General features: G+C 43.9%; 1 protein-coding gene and 1 non-coding gene across 2 annotated transcripts in view; both read left to right on the top strand.

The window, feature by feature from the left end:
- Window positions 1-4,607: 4,607 nt before the first annotated feature.
- Window positions 4,608-17,993, top strand: part of TRRAP (transformation/transcription domain associated protein) — a 109,498-nt gene continuing 96,112 nt past the window's right edge. The window contains exons 1-10 of the mRNA XM_060125038.1: window positions 4,608-4,723; window positions 5,575-5,735; window positions 6,143-6,192; window positions 10,324-10,434; window positions 11,481-11,585; window positions 12,555-12,638; window positions 14,195-14,251; window positions 15,593-15,718; window positions 16,980-17,057; window positions 17,259-17,347. Of these exons, the coding sequence (XP_059981021.1) occupies window positions 5,636-5,735; window positions 6,143-6,192; window positions 10,324-10,434; window positions 11,481-11,585; window positions 12,555-12,638; window positions 14,195-14,251; window positions 15,593-15,718; window positions 16,980-17,057; window positions 17,259-17,347 (800 nt within the window). The 5' untranslated portion in view covers window positions 4,608-4,723; window positions 5,575-5,635. The remainder of the gene's footprint in view (window positions 4,724-5,574; window positions 5,736-6,142; window positions 6,193-10,323; window positions 10,435-11,480; window positions 11,586-12,554; window positions 12,639-14,194; window positions 14,252-15,592; window positions 15,719-16,979; window positions 17,058-17,258; window positions 17,348-17,993) is intronic.
- On the top strand, window positions 5,864-6,057 carry LOC132506569 (small nucleolar RNA ZL1). Its single transcript, XR_009535891.1, has one exon. It is a non-coding gene; the product is annotated as a small nucleolar RNA ZL1 (small nucleolar RNA).

The raw sequence follows: 17,993 nt of genomic DNA, 5'->3' as shown, positions 1-17,993 counted from the left end.
CCTGAAGCCGATGTTGATGTGACCCTTCTTTGTCTAATTCCCCACAGGTATCACCTCCCCCAGAAACCTTCCTTCTTCTGGGCTCTCACAGCACCTGTCTTGATGTCCATTCTTGTCACTGAAAATCTTTCTAAAGCAGGTTAGTCGGTCTGTTGGCCCTAGCAAAGTGGTATAATTGATTTCCCTTTGGTAACAGAAGGGCAGCAGCCCTAGTGTTAATATTCCTACCACAAATCCTCATTATCTTGCATTGGAAATGTAACTGTGGGAAGTGGGGGCCACTGAGCTGATAACAATCACCCCCGATCAGCTCTGGAGAGGCTTTGGGGGTTAAATTCTATGGTAGTTTGAAGTAGGCAAAAGGGAGTTCAGGGTGATCTCTTTGTTGAATTTACCATGGCTCCAGGCCTAGATCTCAGCTTTACCGGATTTTCTGCCGGAATTTTTCAACCACAGGACACCCAGTCACCCTGTTGAAACCCACAAGAGACCTAGGGAGGATTTGTTAATTCATCATGGGGGAAAGGTTCTTCATAGGGGTGGAGCCCTTAGGGCCAGCCTCCAAGAAGCCCAACAGGTGAGGCAAAGGTAAGCAGGGACTCCAGCACAGCAGGGGACAGGGGAGGGAGGATGGCCTCTTGGTGGCTCTCAGAAGGTCAGACTGAGGCCTCATGCCCTGAACCACTCCATGCAGCGACCACTTGTGCAGACTGCTCATGCCCACCAGAGTGAATATTTTGAGGCCCCCTGTATTGTTTTTAGTGTTCCAGCTGTTCCTATCCTATGGGTTCATACAGTATTATTCCAAACATTTGTTTATGGGCTGAATTGTGTCCCTTGAGAAATCCATATGTTAAGGCATAATCCCTAAAGTGACTGTATTTGGAGACAGCACCTCTAAAGGGGTAATTAAGGCTAAATGAGGTCATAAGGGTGGGGCCCGAATCCAATAGGACTGGTGTCCTTATAAGAAGAGGAACAGACACCAGAGATCTCTCTCTTGAGAGAGCACAGAGAGGTCATGTGAGCGCATAGTGAGATGATGCCACCTATAAGCCAAGAGAAGAGGCCTCAGAATGAAACCTACCTTGGTGGCACCTCGATCTTGAACTTCCCAGTCTCCAGAACTATGAGAAATAAATTTCTGTTGGGTAAGCCACCCAGGCTGTGGTACTTTATAATGGCAGCCTGAGCAGACTAAGACAACACCCAATGGGCAAAAGGAATACATTGGTAAAGAAAGACAGAGGGACTGCCCTGGTGGTCCAGTGGTTAAGACTCTGCATTCCCAATGCAGGGGGCCCGGGTTCAATCCCTGGTCAGGGAACTAGATCCTGCATGCTGCAACTAAAGATCCCGCACGCGGCAACGAAGATACAGCGTGCTGCAACTAAGACCCGGCACAGCCAAATAAATAAATATTAAAAAAAAAAAGAAAGAAAAGGAGCTTTCTGTCTAGGAGGGAAAAAGATGATAAATGAGTAAATATAATTTCTGATTCTAAGGAAAATTCCAGTATTATGAGAGCTAGTGGGGGGGTGGTGGTGGCAGGCAATGGTTTTCTTATATTGGGCCTTAAAAAGGCCTCTCTGAGGAGGTGACATTTGAGCTCATCAAGGATGACAAGGAGCCAGCTTTGTGCCTCTCAGGGAAGAACATTCCAGACAGGAGAATTAGCTACAAAGGTCCTAGGTGGGCAGGAGTCACAGCAAGGCCATTGTGGCTGGAACATGAAAAATGAGGCTGGGAGGTGCACAGGCCCAGGGATTGAGGATAAGTTGAAAAGTCTTTGGAGGGTTTTAAGCAGAGGAGGTGCATGATCTCATTTATCTGATAGAGATGAAGTTGACACTGTCCCCAACATCTAATTCAGGAGATAGACAAGAAAACAGGCAAAAATCATAGCAGCATGATGGGTACTTTCGTAGGAGAAGCTAAGGCCATGGGAAAGCATGTGAATTTCACCAATGTTAACCTCCCGGTCCCCCCAACTGTAGGTCTTTATCACATGCAATTAAACGGAAACTTATCAAAGGATTTGTGTACTGCTGCTTTTTTTCTCGACCCCTCCCCCAACAATATTAAATAACCTCGGATGGCACATTGGTTCCAGCCCTTAGATTTTTCAACTTTACCCAATTTTGGACCTCCTAAATTTTGGGGTTGGCGGTGGTAGGAGCAAAGAGGATTTTCCTTGCAGGTGGGCAACTTCTTCCATGGGGGAAGGAGTGTTCTGACCCACTATATTTCTCCTGCGGCAGAAATAAGTGGCACTATATATATCCACTTACAATCTCAGCGCTTCAGCTGAGGCTTGTTCTTGAGTGGCAACATTAAACAAAAGCAAGGAGCATGTCTCTGAACGTATCTTGTAGGAATTGCAAGCTCTATTTATTACCAGGTGTGAAATATATCTGTCTGAGAAGGGAAAACAAAGGTTCTGGTGAGTTAGTGATGATGGGGTGGCAGTGGGGCGGTGCGGGGCGAGCAATGGGGAAGTACTGTCAGGAAGGGGCAGGAGGTGGAGCCAGGTCCTGGAGGGGCTGGAGGTAGGTCAGGTTATCACTTTCATGCTCTATTTACCATGATTACCACGTGTTTCCAGGAACAGCTCATCATTCAACCAGTCTCATAGATGGAGTCTGCAGGTGAGGCCTGAGAGGGCCTCCTGGTCCAGCCATCACCTCATTTGGGCATCCGGGCCCCACTTTCCCCTCCCTCTCATCATTGCTCTGAGCCAAGGCACCTGCCCCGTCGCGTAGGCGCTGAAAAGCGGTCCACTGCGGTCTAGCCTCGGAGTGATGCAGCTGCAACAAATGACCAGGCCGGCCTCTTCCAGGCAGAACACCTGAGCTCTCCTTTGCGTACAGGGTCTCCGCCTGTCTGCAGCCTTCGCCTTCCCAAAGACCCTCCTTACCTCCTCCCCCTCCCCGGGCTAAGAAGGACCCCAGGCCTCAAGCTGGGGAGAAAACCCCGCCCCGCATGCCCCGTTCAGCTCAGGGGTGGCCTCTTCCCGGGCCCGTCCGCCGTCTGCTAAGGAAGCCCTGCGGGTGCCCACCGCCCCGCAGCAGCCCTCAAGCGTCCCTCTCCAGCCTCCTGGCTTCTGCGAGGATACTTAGGGCAGAAAGAGCCGAACCAAAGACGCTTGTCACTGCCTGCCCCTCCCTCCCGGCCTGCGGCCCCGCCCACGCGGACAGAGGTTTAAAGGGCCAGGCAGGCGCACCCGGGCGTGACGCCTCTCCCCACTCCCGCCGCCCGCCCAGGCCGCACCCACTTGGAGGCGGCGCGCCGGGGCCTATTCCTCCGGCGGCGGGCGCGGCCGCTTTAAGCGGGGGCGGGACTGCGTGCTGCGGCGCGACAGCGGCGGCGGCTGAGAGGGCTTAGGTGGGGTCGCGGGCTGGGGCTGCAGGAAGCCGGCCGCCGATGTCGGGGTAAGTGTGGGCAGGCGCGGTACGGCGGCGGTACGGCGGCGGAACGGCCTCGGGAGGTGCGCGCGGCGGCCCCAACGGGTGCGGCGGGGCCCGGGCGTCGGGAGGCCTCTGCGGCGCCGCGGTCAGCGGAGCGATGGAGGGAAGCGCATAGCGATGGAGAGAGGCTCCGAGCAACCCGGGGTCCCTCCGCCCCCCATCGGGGCCCAGTCCGGGTGGCGGGGGCCGGCGGCGGCTCTCAAACCGCCGCCGCTGCTGCCTGGGCTGGCCGGGGATCGCCGGGAGGCGGAAGGCTAGTGGCGCGGGAATTGACCCTCGGCGCCCGCCGTAGCCCGGCCCAGGAGGCGGGCGTTGGGTGTCCGGAGACGGTGACAAAAGGAGGGAAGCCGAGGGCTGTTTGAGGCCGGGGAGGTAGAGTGTGGGGTTGGGGCCCCGTCCCCCCGGAGGCGCCTCCTGTTGCCCTGGCCCCTCTCGGCCTCCACGCAGGCACCTGGCTCGCCTGGCCCGGCGCGCAGAGCGAAGGTACCGGCGTCGACAGCGCCCCCTCTGGCCCGGCGCCGCCGCCTCAGGCCTGGCGCGGCGGGGCCGGGCGGCGCGGCGGCGCCGTTTGCCGGGAGCGGGCGGGGCACCGGCTCCGGCCCCCACAACCTGGGTCGGGACGCGGGGGCGGGACCGAAGCTAGGCCCGGGCCCTTGGCTTCTGGGGTCTTGGAGCTTCTCTCCAGCTTGGAGGCTGGATGGGACGTCTTCCCTCGGGGCCCCCAATCCCCCGGCCCAGCGGATAGCGGAGCCTGGCCTCTCGGGGTCTCGGAAAATGGGGGGTTGACGCCTTCGGTGAAGAAGTGGATCCAAGCCTTTAAAAAGTTTGGGCACGACTCACCCGAAGTTTCTTAGGTAGGGAGTGGCCGTGACCCTGAGTCTTGGGTCTCGGTGATGGGAGGTGAAGAGGAAGCAGAAGTCGGGTCATCCAGCGGGGCTGACAGAATCCCTCCGGTTGGTTTCGTTAGTGACTTTTCCTGCCCCCGGAGCCGGCGGGCTGCGCGGGAACAGCGGCAGGCACCCTCTCTGCTTTTGGTGTCTCGAGAGGGCGGGCGGAAGAGGATCTGTGGCGTCAGGGTGTCCCCATTGCTTGGGGCAGGAGTGTGAGCTGCAAGGGAGCGTATCTGGTAGGCAGGGCCGTTGAAAGGCCTGCAGAAGAGTTAATGGTGTGTTTGTTGAAGAAAGAAGAAAAGCAAGTCATGAAACTGCTCCTTAATGTAGAGTGAAATGTGACTGTTACATTCGCGGGGAGGATGGGTAAGAGCAATTTCACTAGGTTCTCTTAAGAGGGCTCTTAAAATAGAAACCAAGTCTCCTGTTTTTCAGCCTGGAGCTGCAGTTCTCAAATTGTGGTCATCCACACCTGTTTCCAATTCACTGAGGTACTTTTTGAAGCATTTAGCCTATTGTATGTCAGATGCAAGCAAAATTTACAGCTTCCTGGACGCCTCCCTGAACCGAGGTCTCTGGATGGTCCTTGGGAGTCCACCTTTGGCACCTGATTTTAGTGCACAGTGAAGTTTGAGAACCCCTCATCTAATGCACAGGTGGTTCAACTACAGTCAGCAGACCAAATCCAGCCAGGTGGCTGTTTTTATACAGCACGAAAACTAAGAATGGTTTTTACATTTTTTTAACGGTTGGGGAAAAAAAATCAAAAGAGGAATAATGTTTCATGATACAACTCAAATGAAATTCAAATTTCAGTGTCTGTAAATAAAGATTTATGGATTACAGCCATGGTCGTTCGCTTACAAGTTGTCTGTGGCTATTTTGTGCCTCCAGCAGAGCTCAGGAGTTGGGACAGACCACAGAGCCTGAAATATTTACTCTCTGGCTCTTTACAGAGAGTTTGCTGGCCCCTAGCCTAGGGAAAGACGGACATACCATAGGAAAGAAAAGCATCTGTGTATAAAAATCTTGTTTAGAAATTAATAGACAGTATGGAGTTAAGTAACTTTTATTTTCAAAAAAGCAGAGGGAGCAGTGTTGTTTTCTGAATTAATGGAAAACTATTTAGATTAACACAGGCATTTAGGTAAGATTTTCCTAGCGATCATGAACCTGTGCCCTCAGTAAGTTGGTTAATCATATGCTTCTTTTTGTAGGCTGGGCAAACTCATGGTTATAATACTTTTCTCTTGAGAAACAAACTAGCTCAAAAGAAAAATGGCGTTTGTTGCAACACAAGGGGCCACGGTGGTTGACCAAACCACTCTGATGAAAAAATACCTTCAGTTTGTGGCAGCTCTCACGGATGTAAATACACGTGAGTTGATGCTTTTCGTCATTAAGAAATGTGTTGATGTGACTCCTTCATCTCAGTTCAAATGATGTGCACATTGAGATGAGTAGTCACATTAACTTTTATCTTAATTTCCCCTTTCTCTACCTCGTGGAGAAGCAAAGTGATGAGCATTTCTGTCTGGAGCCCCAAAGAGGCACGCGTGTGGGTGTGCGTGTATCTGTGTCCTTGTCTGTGCATGCATGTGTATGTTTGGGAGTACGAGTGAGTGTGACTGGTTGTAGGGAACTAGTTATGTGCCTGCTTTTAGACCATGACAGTCAAACTGATAAGATCTGATTGCTTCTCTTAAATTATTAAATCCAGTAATTTTAGGAACATTCTTAACATAATTTCTCAATTAATCTGATGGTTTGTTTTGCCATTTACAGCTGATGAAACAAAGTTAAAAATGATGCAAGAAGTTAGTGAAAATTTTGAGGTATGAGCTTTATATTTTATTTTATATTATATTTTATAAAGTTTTAAATTTTGAGGTATGAGCTTTTCATTTTGAGATAAGTATTCACATGTGCTTTCCTACAGCTTCCCTGTCAGTCTTTTTACTAGTAACTTAAAAATTATCTTTGTTAATGTAATTTGTTGTATTTCAAAATTGAAATTTGTACAGTGTTGTCCAGTTTCTTCACACTGGTGATAGTGATTCCTGAACAGTGTTGAGGAATATTGCTTTTGTTTTGGTTATTTGACCTTTTTTCTTTTCTTTTTTAATTTATTTATTTTAATTTATTTATTTTTGGCTGCGTTGGGTCTTCGTTGCTGCATGCGGGCTTTCTCTAGTTGTGGCGAGCAGGGGCTACTCTTTATTGCGGTGCGCAGGCTTCTCGTTGCAGTGGCTTCTCGTTGCGGAGCATGGGCTCTAGGTGCGCGGGCTTCAGTAGTTGTGGCTCGCGGGCTCTAGAGCGCAGGCTCAGGAGTTGTGACGCGTGGGCTTAGCTGCTCTGCGACATGTGGGATCTTCCCGGACCAGGGCTCGAACCCATGTCCCCTGCATTGGCAGGTGGATCCTTAACCACTGCGCCACCAGGGGATCCCCTTGACGTTTTTTTCATTTTCAACTATGGTAGCCCTTTTAGGCATATGCTTTCAGGATACACTCAAACTTTTGTTGTGGATTTGTTATGCTAGGTAATGGATGGTATGGGAATGAGAGCTGGGTGGCAGTTTTGGCTCTCCTGTTTATAACTTCTGCAACTTTGATCAAACAGTTTCTCTCTTCTGGCTCTTACATTCTACGATTTTATATTGACCCATAGGTCCCTCAGATTCTGTTCATTTTTCTTCAGTCTTTTTTCTCTTTGTTCTCTGATCTGCCTTCAGATTCACTGTTTTTCTGTCATCTCCGCATCTGCTGGGATGTTATTTTTAAATTTCAGTTTATTTGTATTTTTGTTTTAAAATTTTGGTTATTGTACTTTCAGTTCTAGAATTTCCATTTGGTTCTTCTTTAGATGACACTTCTCTGTAGAGATTCCCCATCTTCATTTATTGAGACCATGTTTTCCTTTAATTCTTTGAACGTATTTATAATAACTGCTTTGAAGTCTTTGCTAAATACAGTCATCTATAAAGGTGGATTTTTATTGACTACAGGTCACGTTATCTGGCTTCCTTGCATGTCTGGTAGTTTTTGATTGTACACCAGACATTGTGTGTGAAATGTAAGGACCCTAGATTCTGTTATCTCCCTTGGAAGAGTGTTAATATTTTCACTATAGTCAGCAGTTCAGGTGCTGGCTGATCTCACTGAACTTGTGTAGGCTTGGTTTTAGGCCATGGTAGAGAGGATCTCTGGGAATCCCAAGGGGTTTCCCAAGTCCCTCTGACTTTGTAGGATTCAACCTCCAAACCCCATCTTTCTGTGGATCTCATCAGAGGTTGATTTTAGATTTTTTGGGGATGGGGCTAAACTAGGCCTTACTCTGGGGCATGGTCCTTCCTCAGCTGAATGTATGAGGTGCTATCAAGGTGTTAAGGTCTTTGCACTGTGTCGAGGCTGGACCCCCAACATCCTCTGACATTGCTAAACCTCTGATGTCTTTCTTCATTTCTCAGTCCTCAAGTGCCCACTCGCTGGTAAGCCTCAGGTAGTCTTACCTTCCCTCACCTATAAGTACAGCCCAGTCCTCAGTCAAGGACTCATAGGAGACCATCCACACCCCTTTCTGTAGTTCCTTTTTCTCTGGGGCTTTGCCCTGCAGATTCCGGCCACTTCAGCTGTTGCAAACTCTGGTATTTGCGCCTCAGCTCAGCAGGACCATCATGCTTTCCTTGGGCTCCAGCCTGCTGAGCCTGGTTGGGAAACCGTTCCCAGGCAGAGAGCCAAGGTGGGGCACAGTTGGTGAGTTCCCCTTCTTCTAGAGATCATGGTCTTGCACTGCCTCTGGTCCAGCACCTGAAACTGTTCTCTCATATTTTGTCCTACTTTATGGTTAGTCTGGTGCCAGTTAGTCTCAAAGGCCGAAGAGAAACTCGCTTTTCTTTTAATGTGGCTATGATAAAACCTTTCTCAGAGTTAATATGATTAAGAACAATAGATAAAATGTTTCCTAGCCTCTGTCATGGTCATTTGAATCACTAAACATTAAATAAATGTTCGTGGGATCGAATTAGATACCCTACTCTCTATAGTAATGGATGGTATTTTTGTTTGCTGAGGGAATTTTTTGTTTTTTTTTGTTTTGATTTAAATAGATGTTTTCCAGGATTTGTTGCCTTGAACTGAGGTGGAAAAAAATCCTGAGATATTTAGAGATTGAGCTAAAGAGCTTTCTCTTCCACCCAAGCTGTTAGTGCAAATTGTTGAAAAATAAATAAATAAAGCTTAAAAAAAGAGGTGGGCGGTAGAACAGGAAAGGCCTGCATTCTGCATTTTATTGGAAGAACTGCTAGGAGAGAGCCACAGCCCTTAAAGTTTATTTGAGAGGCTGAAATTGTGGCACTGCCTGTGATCCTCTGAGTGTGGGCGTGGGGCTTTTTCAATTAAGTGTCTCAACCCTTTCTCTCCTGTTTAGGGTCTGGCAGTTAGCAAGTTAGTTCCTGGCTTTGGTCTCAGATGCATTGATTAAATTAACAGAATTAAAAGTTAGCAAAGTAATAACACTTGGGGCTTTTCCAAATAGTGCCTTTTGAAATCTGATAGGTATTTACCTTAAATGAAATTCAGATGACTGAGTCCTTCGACGAATGAAATACTAGAATGACCACCAGTAGGTAATTCTAAATTACCACCACTGTTATCCCAGAACAAAATACTTAAGTGAAATTAAGAATTCCCAGTGGTTTAAGGAATCTTAGAAATTCATTTCATTAACCACTTAGGGATAAGATTCCAGGCTAAGTAAATGTCACATGGGCCATTTCCCAGGGCAGAAAATAAAGAAATGTTGAAGTTAGAAGTCACAGGAAGCATTCGTATGGATCAAAAAGCCAGGGGCTAAGTTGAAATACTGGCAGAATAACTGGGCACCTTGTTGAATCTTTCCTATGGGAGAAATTTGAAACTTAGATGTTTGAAGGCTGTGGAATCTGGATGGTATGGGCTGACGTGCAGGTGAGCTTGATTTCTTGATAACCTTGATAATGTTCCATCATGACTCTTATCCCTCTTTTCCTTCAATCCTTGAATGTGGGTGTTTCGTAAAAAGTCTTACACTTTGGGGTTGAAAGGTGACAGATACAGTTCTTGTCCCCAGTGGATTCGCAGTCTGCTTGGGAGGGGCTGGTGAGGTGCTGTCTGGCTCCTAGGGGTGCCTCTTGACACACAGCATGCTGTGGGCACGGGCCCCTGGAATTGAGCTCCGGGTCGGCCGTGGGAGACCAGTGCTCAGGTGCGCATCCCAAGAATGGCGGTTCTTTCTTTGCTCCTGTGGCAGCGCACTCTTTTCTGGTTTTTGCCTGTATTTCCTTCTTTATAGACTCCTCAGGTAATAGACAACCCCATGTCTTTATCTTCCTCCCAGATCAGTGTCTGGAGCTCCAGACACATTTAGCTGCCCAGATGCCTTGACTCACCAGCTTCTCAGACTCAAGATAATAAAAGTTTAAATTCCTTCCTCTTATACTCCCATCCCTGCCATATTGAACTAGAAAAAGTTCAATATGTACCTTTTACACTCAGCCTTTCTCATCATTTTGTGCCTTTGCATGTGCTTTCCTTAGAACCTTTCCCACTTTCTCCCGTGGTTAACTCCTGCTGGCCTTTTAGGTTTTAGTGTCAGCATCACTTCTTCGGGAAGGTGGTCTCTGCTATTGGTTCCATCCAGTCAGTCATGCCCCATTGTTCAGTTCCCTTAGTTAGGTGAACATTCTCCACAGTGCGAGTATTTCTAGGTTTACCAGTAAATTTTAGCATTTAGTTCTCTCTAATTGGATATCAGAAGCAGCAATCATCTTAACTTCTTCAAAACTATGTTATCACTAAAGCATCTGAAGGTATTAAAAATTACTATCAGCTCTGCTACAGTTTTTTCCTTTTGAGGTTATTATAATATGTGAATTTGAATATGTACACAAACCTTTATGGGGTTTTCTTTTATTTTTGCATAATTAGAATGTCACTTCATCTCCTCAATATTCTACGTTCCTGGAGCACATCATCCCTCGATTTCTTACATTTCTTCAAGATGGAGAAGTTCAGTTCCTTCAGGAGAAACCAGCCCAGGTAACCTGTTCAAAAATATAATGAGAAAAAAATGTCCTGCTGTAGGAGTGCAAGCACTTAAGAATGAAAACAACTCAAAAAACTTATGATTCCCCTTAAAAACAAAAGAAATTTTGTCATATAAGGATAACTTTGTCCAAGGCCATTGCCTCCTCAGCTAAATATCTTGGTTTTATTTCCTCATAGCCATCTCTTTCACAATTTAAATTCTTCACATTTGCTGACCAGTGACGTGTGCATATGCTATGTATTATAGCCAAATTCATGTGTATATATAGGAGGGAGCAACAGTTTCATGACCCTTCCCATACCTGTTGCCCAGCTCTGATCTTACTATTTTCAGTTCTTGTAACTCTGGCCAGTTTTGTTTTATCTATACCCCCACCCACTCTTCGCCTCCCCCCTCTTTGCCTTGATTATTTTAAAACAGTCCCATCATAACTTTTTTTCCATAAATATTTCAGCATGTATCCCTTAAAAATAACTTTAAAAATTACCATAGTACTAGTGAAAGTTAATTGCTAAACAAAGCACTTTTATGTGGTACCAGTTCAAGATCTACCTATTTGACCTACTTTTTAAGTTGTCAGTTCTATAGACAAAATCATGAAAGCTTAGCACAGCTTATGATGTAATTAGTCCTTAGGCCCAAGGTAATTGGAGAGCACGTCAGAGGAGCTAAACAGAGCTTATGAAGGGAGACTGCAAATGAAGTTCACTTGGTGTTTTGCTCTTTTCATCTTAAATTCACCCCACATGCACACATTAGTGTCCTCCTCCTGGGAATACTGATAAGGTGTAAAAGAGGAAAATTTGGCTTACTTGATTTGGTACACAATTTTAGAAGTACTGAAAATACTGGTTTGCAATACATGCTTTGGATTACATTTAAATAATTTACAGAACCATTTCTAAAATGGGCTCCATCTTATTGTATGGTGGTTACCAGTGCTGGGTACAGCTGTGTGACACTTCTAGGATGCCAAATAATTACCTTGAAACTCTTGGAAGGATTTCATATTTACATTTTTGTTTCTCTTCAACAGCAACTGCGGAAGCTCGTTCTTGAAATAATTCATAGAATACCAACCAATGAACATCTTCGTCCTCATACAAAAAATGTTTTGTCTGTTATGTTTCGCTTTCTGGAGGTAACTTTTGAGAATTTTTATCTAGCCGCATTCAAAACTTTTAATGATGTTCTTACTGTAAAATCCTGCATTATACAACTTTTTCACTAAAGTTCTGATTCACATGAGTAGAAATTTTTTTAATGTCCATTTTCTTCCACTTTGCCAACCAGATTACTAAGAAAGATTATTAAATGAAAATCTTTTTTTTTGAGTCACTGAGGGATTGACTAGACATAGTGGGAATCTGAAAGTGGGTGGTGGTCAACAGACTCCAAGTACAGGGGACATTGGCTTTGTGCCTCTGTTTGTGTGTCAGGCGCAGTAGATGCATAGTAGTCAAAGAGTTCCTCAAATTCTTGGGGTTAATCCATTTGGTACCTGTTAAGCTAACCTCTGAAATTGTTTTCTTGTTGTCCTTAGTCTTGGTGTGTTTAGAATTCTGTCATGTTTCTGGGCCCCTTGGAAAGATGAGCTCTGTAGGGGGACTGAGTTGAGTTCAGATCCTGGCTCTGCCATGTATTAGCTCTGTCATGTCAGCCCCATTCTTTCCTGCCCCAAGCCTTCGCTTCCTCGTAGTAAGATGTGGAAGGCACCCCCATGCAGACAGTGTAAAGTGTTAGCACAGGGCCCAGTGCATGGTGGCTGTTCACTCATTGCTCTTTTGGCAATATTTTCAAACAATGAAACGTGTCTGCTGGGCCATTAAGACCTTGCTTCGTAGTGTGACTTGCCTTAATTGCCAGTTACTCATTTGTCTGAGTGTTACACTCACAGGACCTACTGGCGGGCTATACTTCAGACAGTCCACCAAAGACTGCAAAAGCTTCCTCTCTGGGACAGCTGTGTTCTGTGGGTTTATGAATTTTCTACAAACCAAATCTAAGTTGGTTGATGGAGGGTGTATATGCAGAAAATGCTTAGAAAATAGTCTTTAGATTAAAATAAGTTTTCAGAAGTATAACTCTTTTTAAATGCTTTTTTTTTAAGACGGAAAATGAAGAGAATGTTCTTATTTGTCTAAGAATAATTATTGAACTACACAAACAGTTCAGGCCACCCATCACCCAAGAAGTAAGTGTTTATCTTGATAGCATTTATAAACTGTGCTGACAAATTGCTTCTGTGTGAATTTTTTACCCTCTTTTAGAGTTGACAGAACATATGCTGCTTTCAGTCATAAAAAATATCGCCTAAGTTGGGGGAAATTCTTTGTGGGTTAAACAGTGACTTTTTTCTGAATGTGTACATGAATATTTTGCTGAATTTGTTCAGTATTTGAAATGTGTTAACCAACCAAACTGGCAGGGCTCTTTGGGTGGTTCTGGTACTTACAAGTCTGAGATGCCCCAAGGCTCCAATGGCTTTTATACAAGGGTTCAGATGTGGGTTCTGAAGTCAGAGCTGGGTTTGAATCTCAGTGTGCAGTTGAGTAGCTGTGTGACAGTGGGTAAGCTCTGAGCCTTTTGGAGCCTTTTCTGTAAAATGGGGACAATCACAGTATATCCTCAAAGATTGCTTAGATAATTAAATATAAAAGTTAAAGTTCTTGGGCTTCCCTGGTGGCTCAGTGGTTGAGAGTCCGCCTGCCGATGCAGGGGACATGGGTTCGTGCCCCGGTCCGGGAAGATCCCACATGCCGCGGAGCAGCTGGGCCCGTGAGCCATGGCCGCTGAGCCTGCAAGTCCGGAGCCTGTGCTCTGCAATGGGAGAGGCCACAGCAGTGAGAGGCCTGCATACTGCAAAAAAAAAAAAAAGTTCTTAGCACAGTGATTGGCATCTGCAGAGTCAGCATTAAACAGTCTGTTAGCCATAATTAAGATACTATCTTTTCTGATGATAACCTTGGTAAATGCCTGTTGTAGATTATTTGGAAATTGAAAGACGAAATAGAATTCCTTCCATCTGGAAAACAATATTTAATGTCTTGGTGATTTCTTTTCCTTTTTCCCACCTTATGTATTTGTATGTTTACATAATCACAATACTACTGTGGATGACATTTCATATCCTGATTGTTTCCCTTCACATTATATGTAAGCGTTTTCCCAATGATAAAAAATGTTTTGTAAAGTTAATTTTTAATGGATATATAATATTCTTTCATATTCTTGGATATTTAGGGTATTTCAAAATTTTTATTTTATGACTAAAACTGAGTATCTGTTTACAATTCAAATTATTTTGTAGACTGGGTTTATAGAAGTAGAATTACCAGATCAAAGGTGTTAATGTTTAATGCTTCTGATACATATTGTTACATTGGTTTCCAGAAAGGCTTCAGCAGTTTAAGCTTCCCTTAGTAGTATAGTATAGTATGGTTGGGGAGGGGTGTCTCCTTATTTGCACTCCCTCCAGCATGGTGTGCTATTACTTTTTGAAAGGCAAAAAGTGACATTTACTATCATTTTCATTCCATTGCTCTTCCTGAATTAGAACACTTGTTTTCTGTTTATCAGTCTTTTTGTGTGTGTGTGTTCACATTCATTGCCTATTGGTATCTTGAGTCTGACATTTTTCTTAACTGTTTTGTGAGTTCTTACATATGGAAACTATTGATGTTTTTCTTATTTATTGTAAGCACTTTCTGTTTATAAATATCTTCCTAATACTGTCTATTTCTTTTTTAGATTCATCATTTTTTGGATTTCGTGAAACAGATTTACAAGGAGCTTCCAAAAGTAGTGGTATGCTGTTTTTAATATTATTTGAATTTACTGTTTATATTTATTTATTACTTCCTCATTCCAAAGGGTTGAAGGAATAATTGGAGGGATGCTAATTTTACAATGGGGAATATTTAGTGATGGTTACAATCTAGGTTCATAAATTAGCCCTTAGAAAAAGAGTTCTTTTCGTTTCATTGTTTAGATACTGTATTTTTGACGTAAAAGCAATATATTCTTATTGTAGAAATTTTGCAAAAAAGGAAAATCATCCATAATGATTCTTTCACTTATAAGCAACCATTGACGTTGGAGTTTTGTTTCGAGTTTAACTTTGTGCTTTTAGAGATGGTTGCCCTCATATTCTTGAAGCTTTTTGGGGGAGTGGTGTATACTTTCAGCATTTTTCTGTATCTTGAAAATTTTTTCCTGTATTGAAAAAACTGTTTCCAAGCAGTGCCACCCATATAAAAGTGTGTGGAGTGGAGGAGGAAAGGCTCCTCCCTACCATGCTCTCATTTACTGGAAGGAATCACTGTTACAGAAGGGAACGTCCTTCAAGACTCTTCTGTGGCAGTCATAATTTTTAGCGACCGATAATTTTCTGTCATATGCATGTACCTTGACCATCTCCCTATTGCTGGTTTCCCCCATTTTCAGTTCATTACTGTCACAAATAATGCTTCGGTAAAAATCATTGTGCATAAATGTGTTTATGTTTCAGAGTTTCTATTTTCAGTTTTTTTTTAAGCTTAAATTTTTTTTTAAATTCACACATGGTAAAATTGACTTTTTGGTTTTTTAAGGATTTTAACCTGCTAATAGTGTATAAAACTTAAGTTGCGTTCTGAGTTACCGAGTTATCATCGTGTCAACTACCATTTTGATCAAAGAAGAGCTGCTTTTCATATGAAGCTGTCTTTTTTAACATGAAGCCCAAATTTCATTGAGAACTAAGGATGCCAGTGAGGTCCTGGCCTTTTAAAATGTTTTCTGTACTTTGTTTCTGTTTCATACTTGACCTCTATTTAGGAGACTGTGTGGAAAGTTAATTCAGTAGGGTTCAGCTCCTAGTTTCTTATCACTGGAGAGATGGGTTACATCCTCCCCGCCTCACTGAGGTGGTAATATAACATGACATACATTTCATCTTTTATCAGCCAGGAAAAAATAGAAAATACAGCAGGCAAGTTTGTTTTCTGTTGTTGGAGGTGGCGGGTGTGTCTGTCATGTTATCTTCATAGTCCTGGAAAAAAAGAACACCAAGTACTGTGGGGTTGGTGCAGTATAAAAGGGTAGGATATTCGATTTCTTCACCACACGTCAGCTGTAAATGACTTCTGTTTTTTTTTTTTTCTGTAGAACCGCTACTTTGAGAACCCTCAGGTGATCCCCGAGAACACAGTCCCCCCCCCAGAAATGGTTGGAATGATCACAACGATTGCTGTGAAAGTCAATCCTGAGCGTGAGGACAGTGAGACGAGAACAGTAAGCGTTTCCGTTGTTTTGCTTTTTGCTTTGCTTTTATCCACATCTCCTGCCCTTGATAGAGGAAAAATGAGGTATTGACTTTTTAGACCACTTAAGTTTTTTGTTTTTTTCTTAAACACATGGAGGGATTTAGAATAAGCAAACAAACGTGTGTGCGCGTGCGAGAGAGTGTTGCTGATTGTGCTCTGCAGGTATGCATGTGAGCTGTTGCTCGCCAAATGTACAAAGATAACATCGTGGTGGAATCCAGAACCAGAAAGAGCAGCTGACCCGGCAAGGGGGCCTCCGTTCTGTCCTTAGCTTCAACATTAGTGAAGTCCCTTTAAGCTACATATAAATTTGTAGTTCAGTGCCTGACGGTGTGGGCTCTGCGGACAGAAGTTCTGGGATGATGTTACAGCTCTACCACTTGCATTTTTTGACTGTAGGAAAGTTCACGAACCGTTGTTCTGACCTTATTTTCCCTCTCATCTGAAAAATCAGTCTCGTGGAGTTTTGTGAAGGTAACTCTGGTACTGTCTGCAGCTGATGCATTAGATTTGTAGTATTTGCCACGTAGGGAACATGTATGAGCATTTACCATGACTGTATTTTTATGATTGAATCAAGACTATCATCTGTATTTGTTTTACTGAAATGGTTTTGCAGAATGTTTCACTTTGAGCTAGGATAAACAGGAAATTACATTTTGAATGAAGCTTTCATTCCTTTGTTCTTCCTGAATTAGAAACTTGTTTTCTGTTTATCAGTCTTTGTGTTTCTTTTTTTGCTTGTCTGTTCCTATCCATTTATCACCCATTTTTATTTTGAGTCTGACATTTTCCTTACTTGAGTTTTTATATATTAAGACTATTTTTTTCTTATATTTATTGTAAGCATTTTTCCTGTTTATAAATACCTATGAATAAAACTAGGTAAACTTGTACTTCTTGCTGTTGTTCTTGCAAGTAAGCAAGATAATAGATTAAAAAAAATTTTTTAATTTCTCCTGTGATTTGAATCTCTTAAGTTTTGACAAATTTTCCTGAGGTTTTTACTACAGGTGTGACATTGTAAAATATGAAAACCTTTATATTAAATAACAGTTCTATGTACTTTGTTTTCAAAATAGTTTATTTCACCACAGATAATTATGAAGACGTGTCAGTATTTTCCCTTGCCTTTATTTCAATGGGGTGATGTGCAGTAGTGGCACACTGATTAGGGCTATTCTAAGTGCCACGGGGATAACCTCAGTCCTCCTGTTCCTCTCTTGCAGCATTCCATCATTCCAAGAGGATCTCTTTCTTTGAAAGTGTTGGCAGAATTGCCCATTATTGTTGTTTTAATGTATCAGGTATGCATATTGCTTAGTAGCTTCTTGGGTTTTGGGCTTCCTATTTTACAACAAAGTTTACACCTAATTTTCTGTGGCAAATAGATGTGTATGATACACATGTGCTAACTAATGAATCTCATCACAGTTTCTTTGGTATGCCAAATTATTTTGCTATAAGCAGAGTGTCAAAGCATGACAATCTGATATGTTTGCTTTTAGCTCTACAAACTGAATATCCACAATGTTGTTGCTGAATTTGTGCCCTTGATCATGAATACCATTGCAATTCAGGTATCTGCACAAGCCAGGTGAGATTTCTTTGGTCAGTGATGTAGCTGATTACCATAGTTCTTTAATCCAAGTAAAAATGTACTTGCTGTCGTCATTTGTAAGACAAGAAAATTTTGAGTGATAAAATTTTGGTTAAACTTATATGTATTTTTGGCTTTCTGAAGTTGTATTTCGATGACGGGTGACATGTCTCAGTCTTTGGTGTCTTGTAAATTTAGAACTATCATTAGGCATTACTGTCCTCAATTACAGCTTTGGGATATTCCAGGCTCTCTCACCTTCAAGCCTTTGTTCTTGCTGTTCCTCTCAGCACGAGGGCTAGGAAGCTCTTTACCCGCTTCGTTCTTCCTCACCCATCACCCTTAATCACTGACTCGTTCATCCTTGAAGCCTCCCAGTGAAGCTTTTTCTCCAGCCTCACAGCATTCCTCCTAAGATCTTTGTCACTTGCTCTCTTGACTTGCGGCCTATCTGGCTCTAAGTCACTTGAGAGCAAGAGCTGAGGGTGAATCAGCCCTAACAGCCTCTGTGGCCACAGCAGGGGTCTTCCACTGGTCAGACAGGTGCCCTCGTGCTGTCTTCTGGGGAAGCAGGTCAGTCTCGCCTTTGCTGTGGGGATTCAGATTGTGGCTGCTGCCCAGCGGCCTGGAGATCTGCCTGCTT

The sequence above is a fragment of the Lagenorhynchus albirostris genome, chromosome 15 (genome assembly GCF_949774975.1).
Source record: "Lagenorhynchus albirostris chromosome 15, mLagAlb1.1, whole genome shotgun sequence".
Lineage (NCBI taxonomy): Eukaryota > Metazoa > Chordata > Mammalia > Artiodactyla > Delphinidae > Lagenorhynchus > Lagenorhynchus albirostris.
Note: the sequence above shows the minus strand (reverse complement) of the source record. Positions and strands in the feature narration are given on the sequence as shown.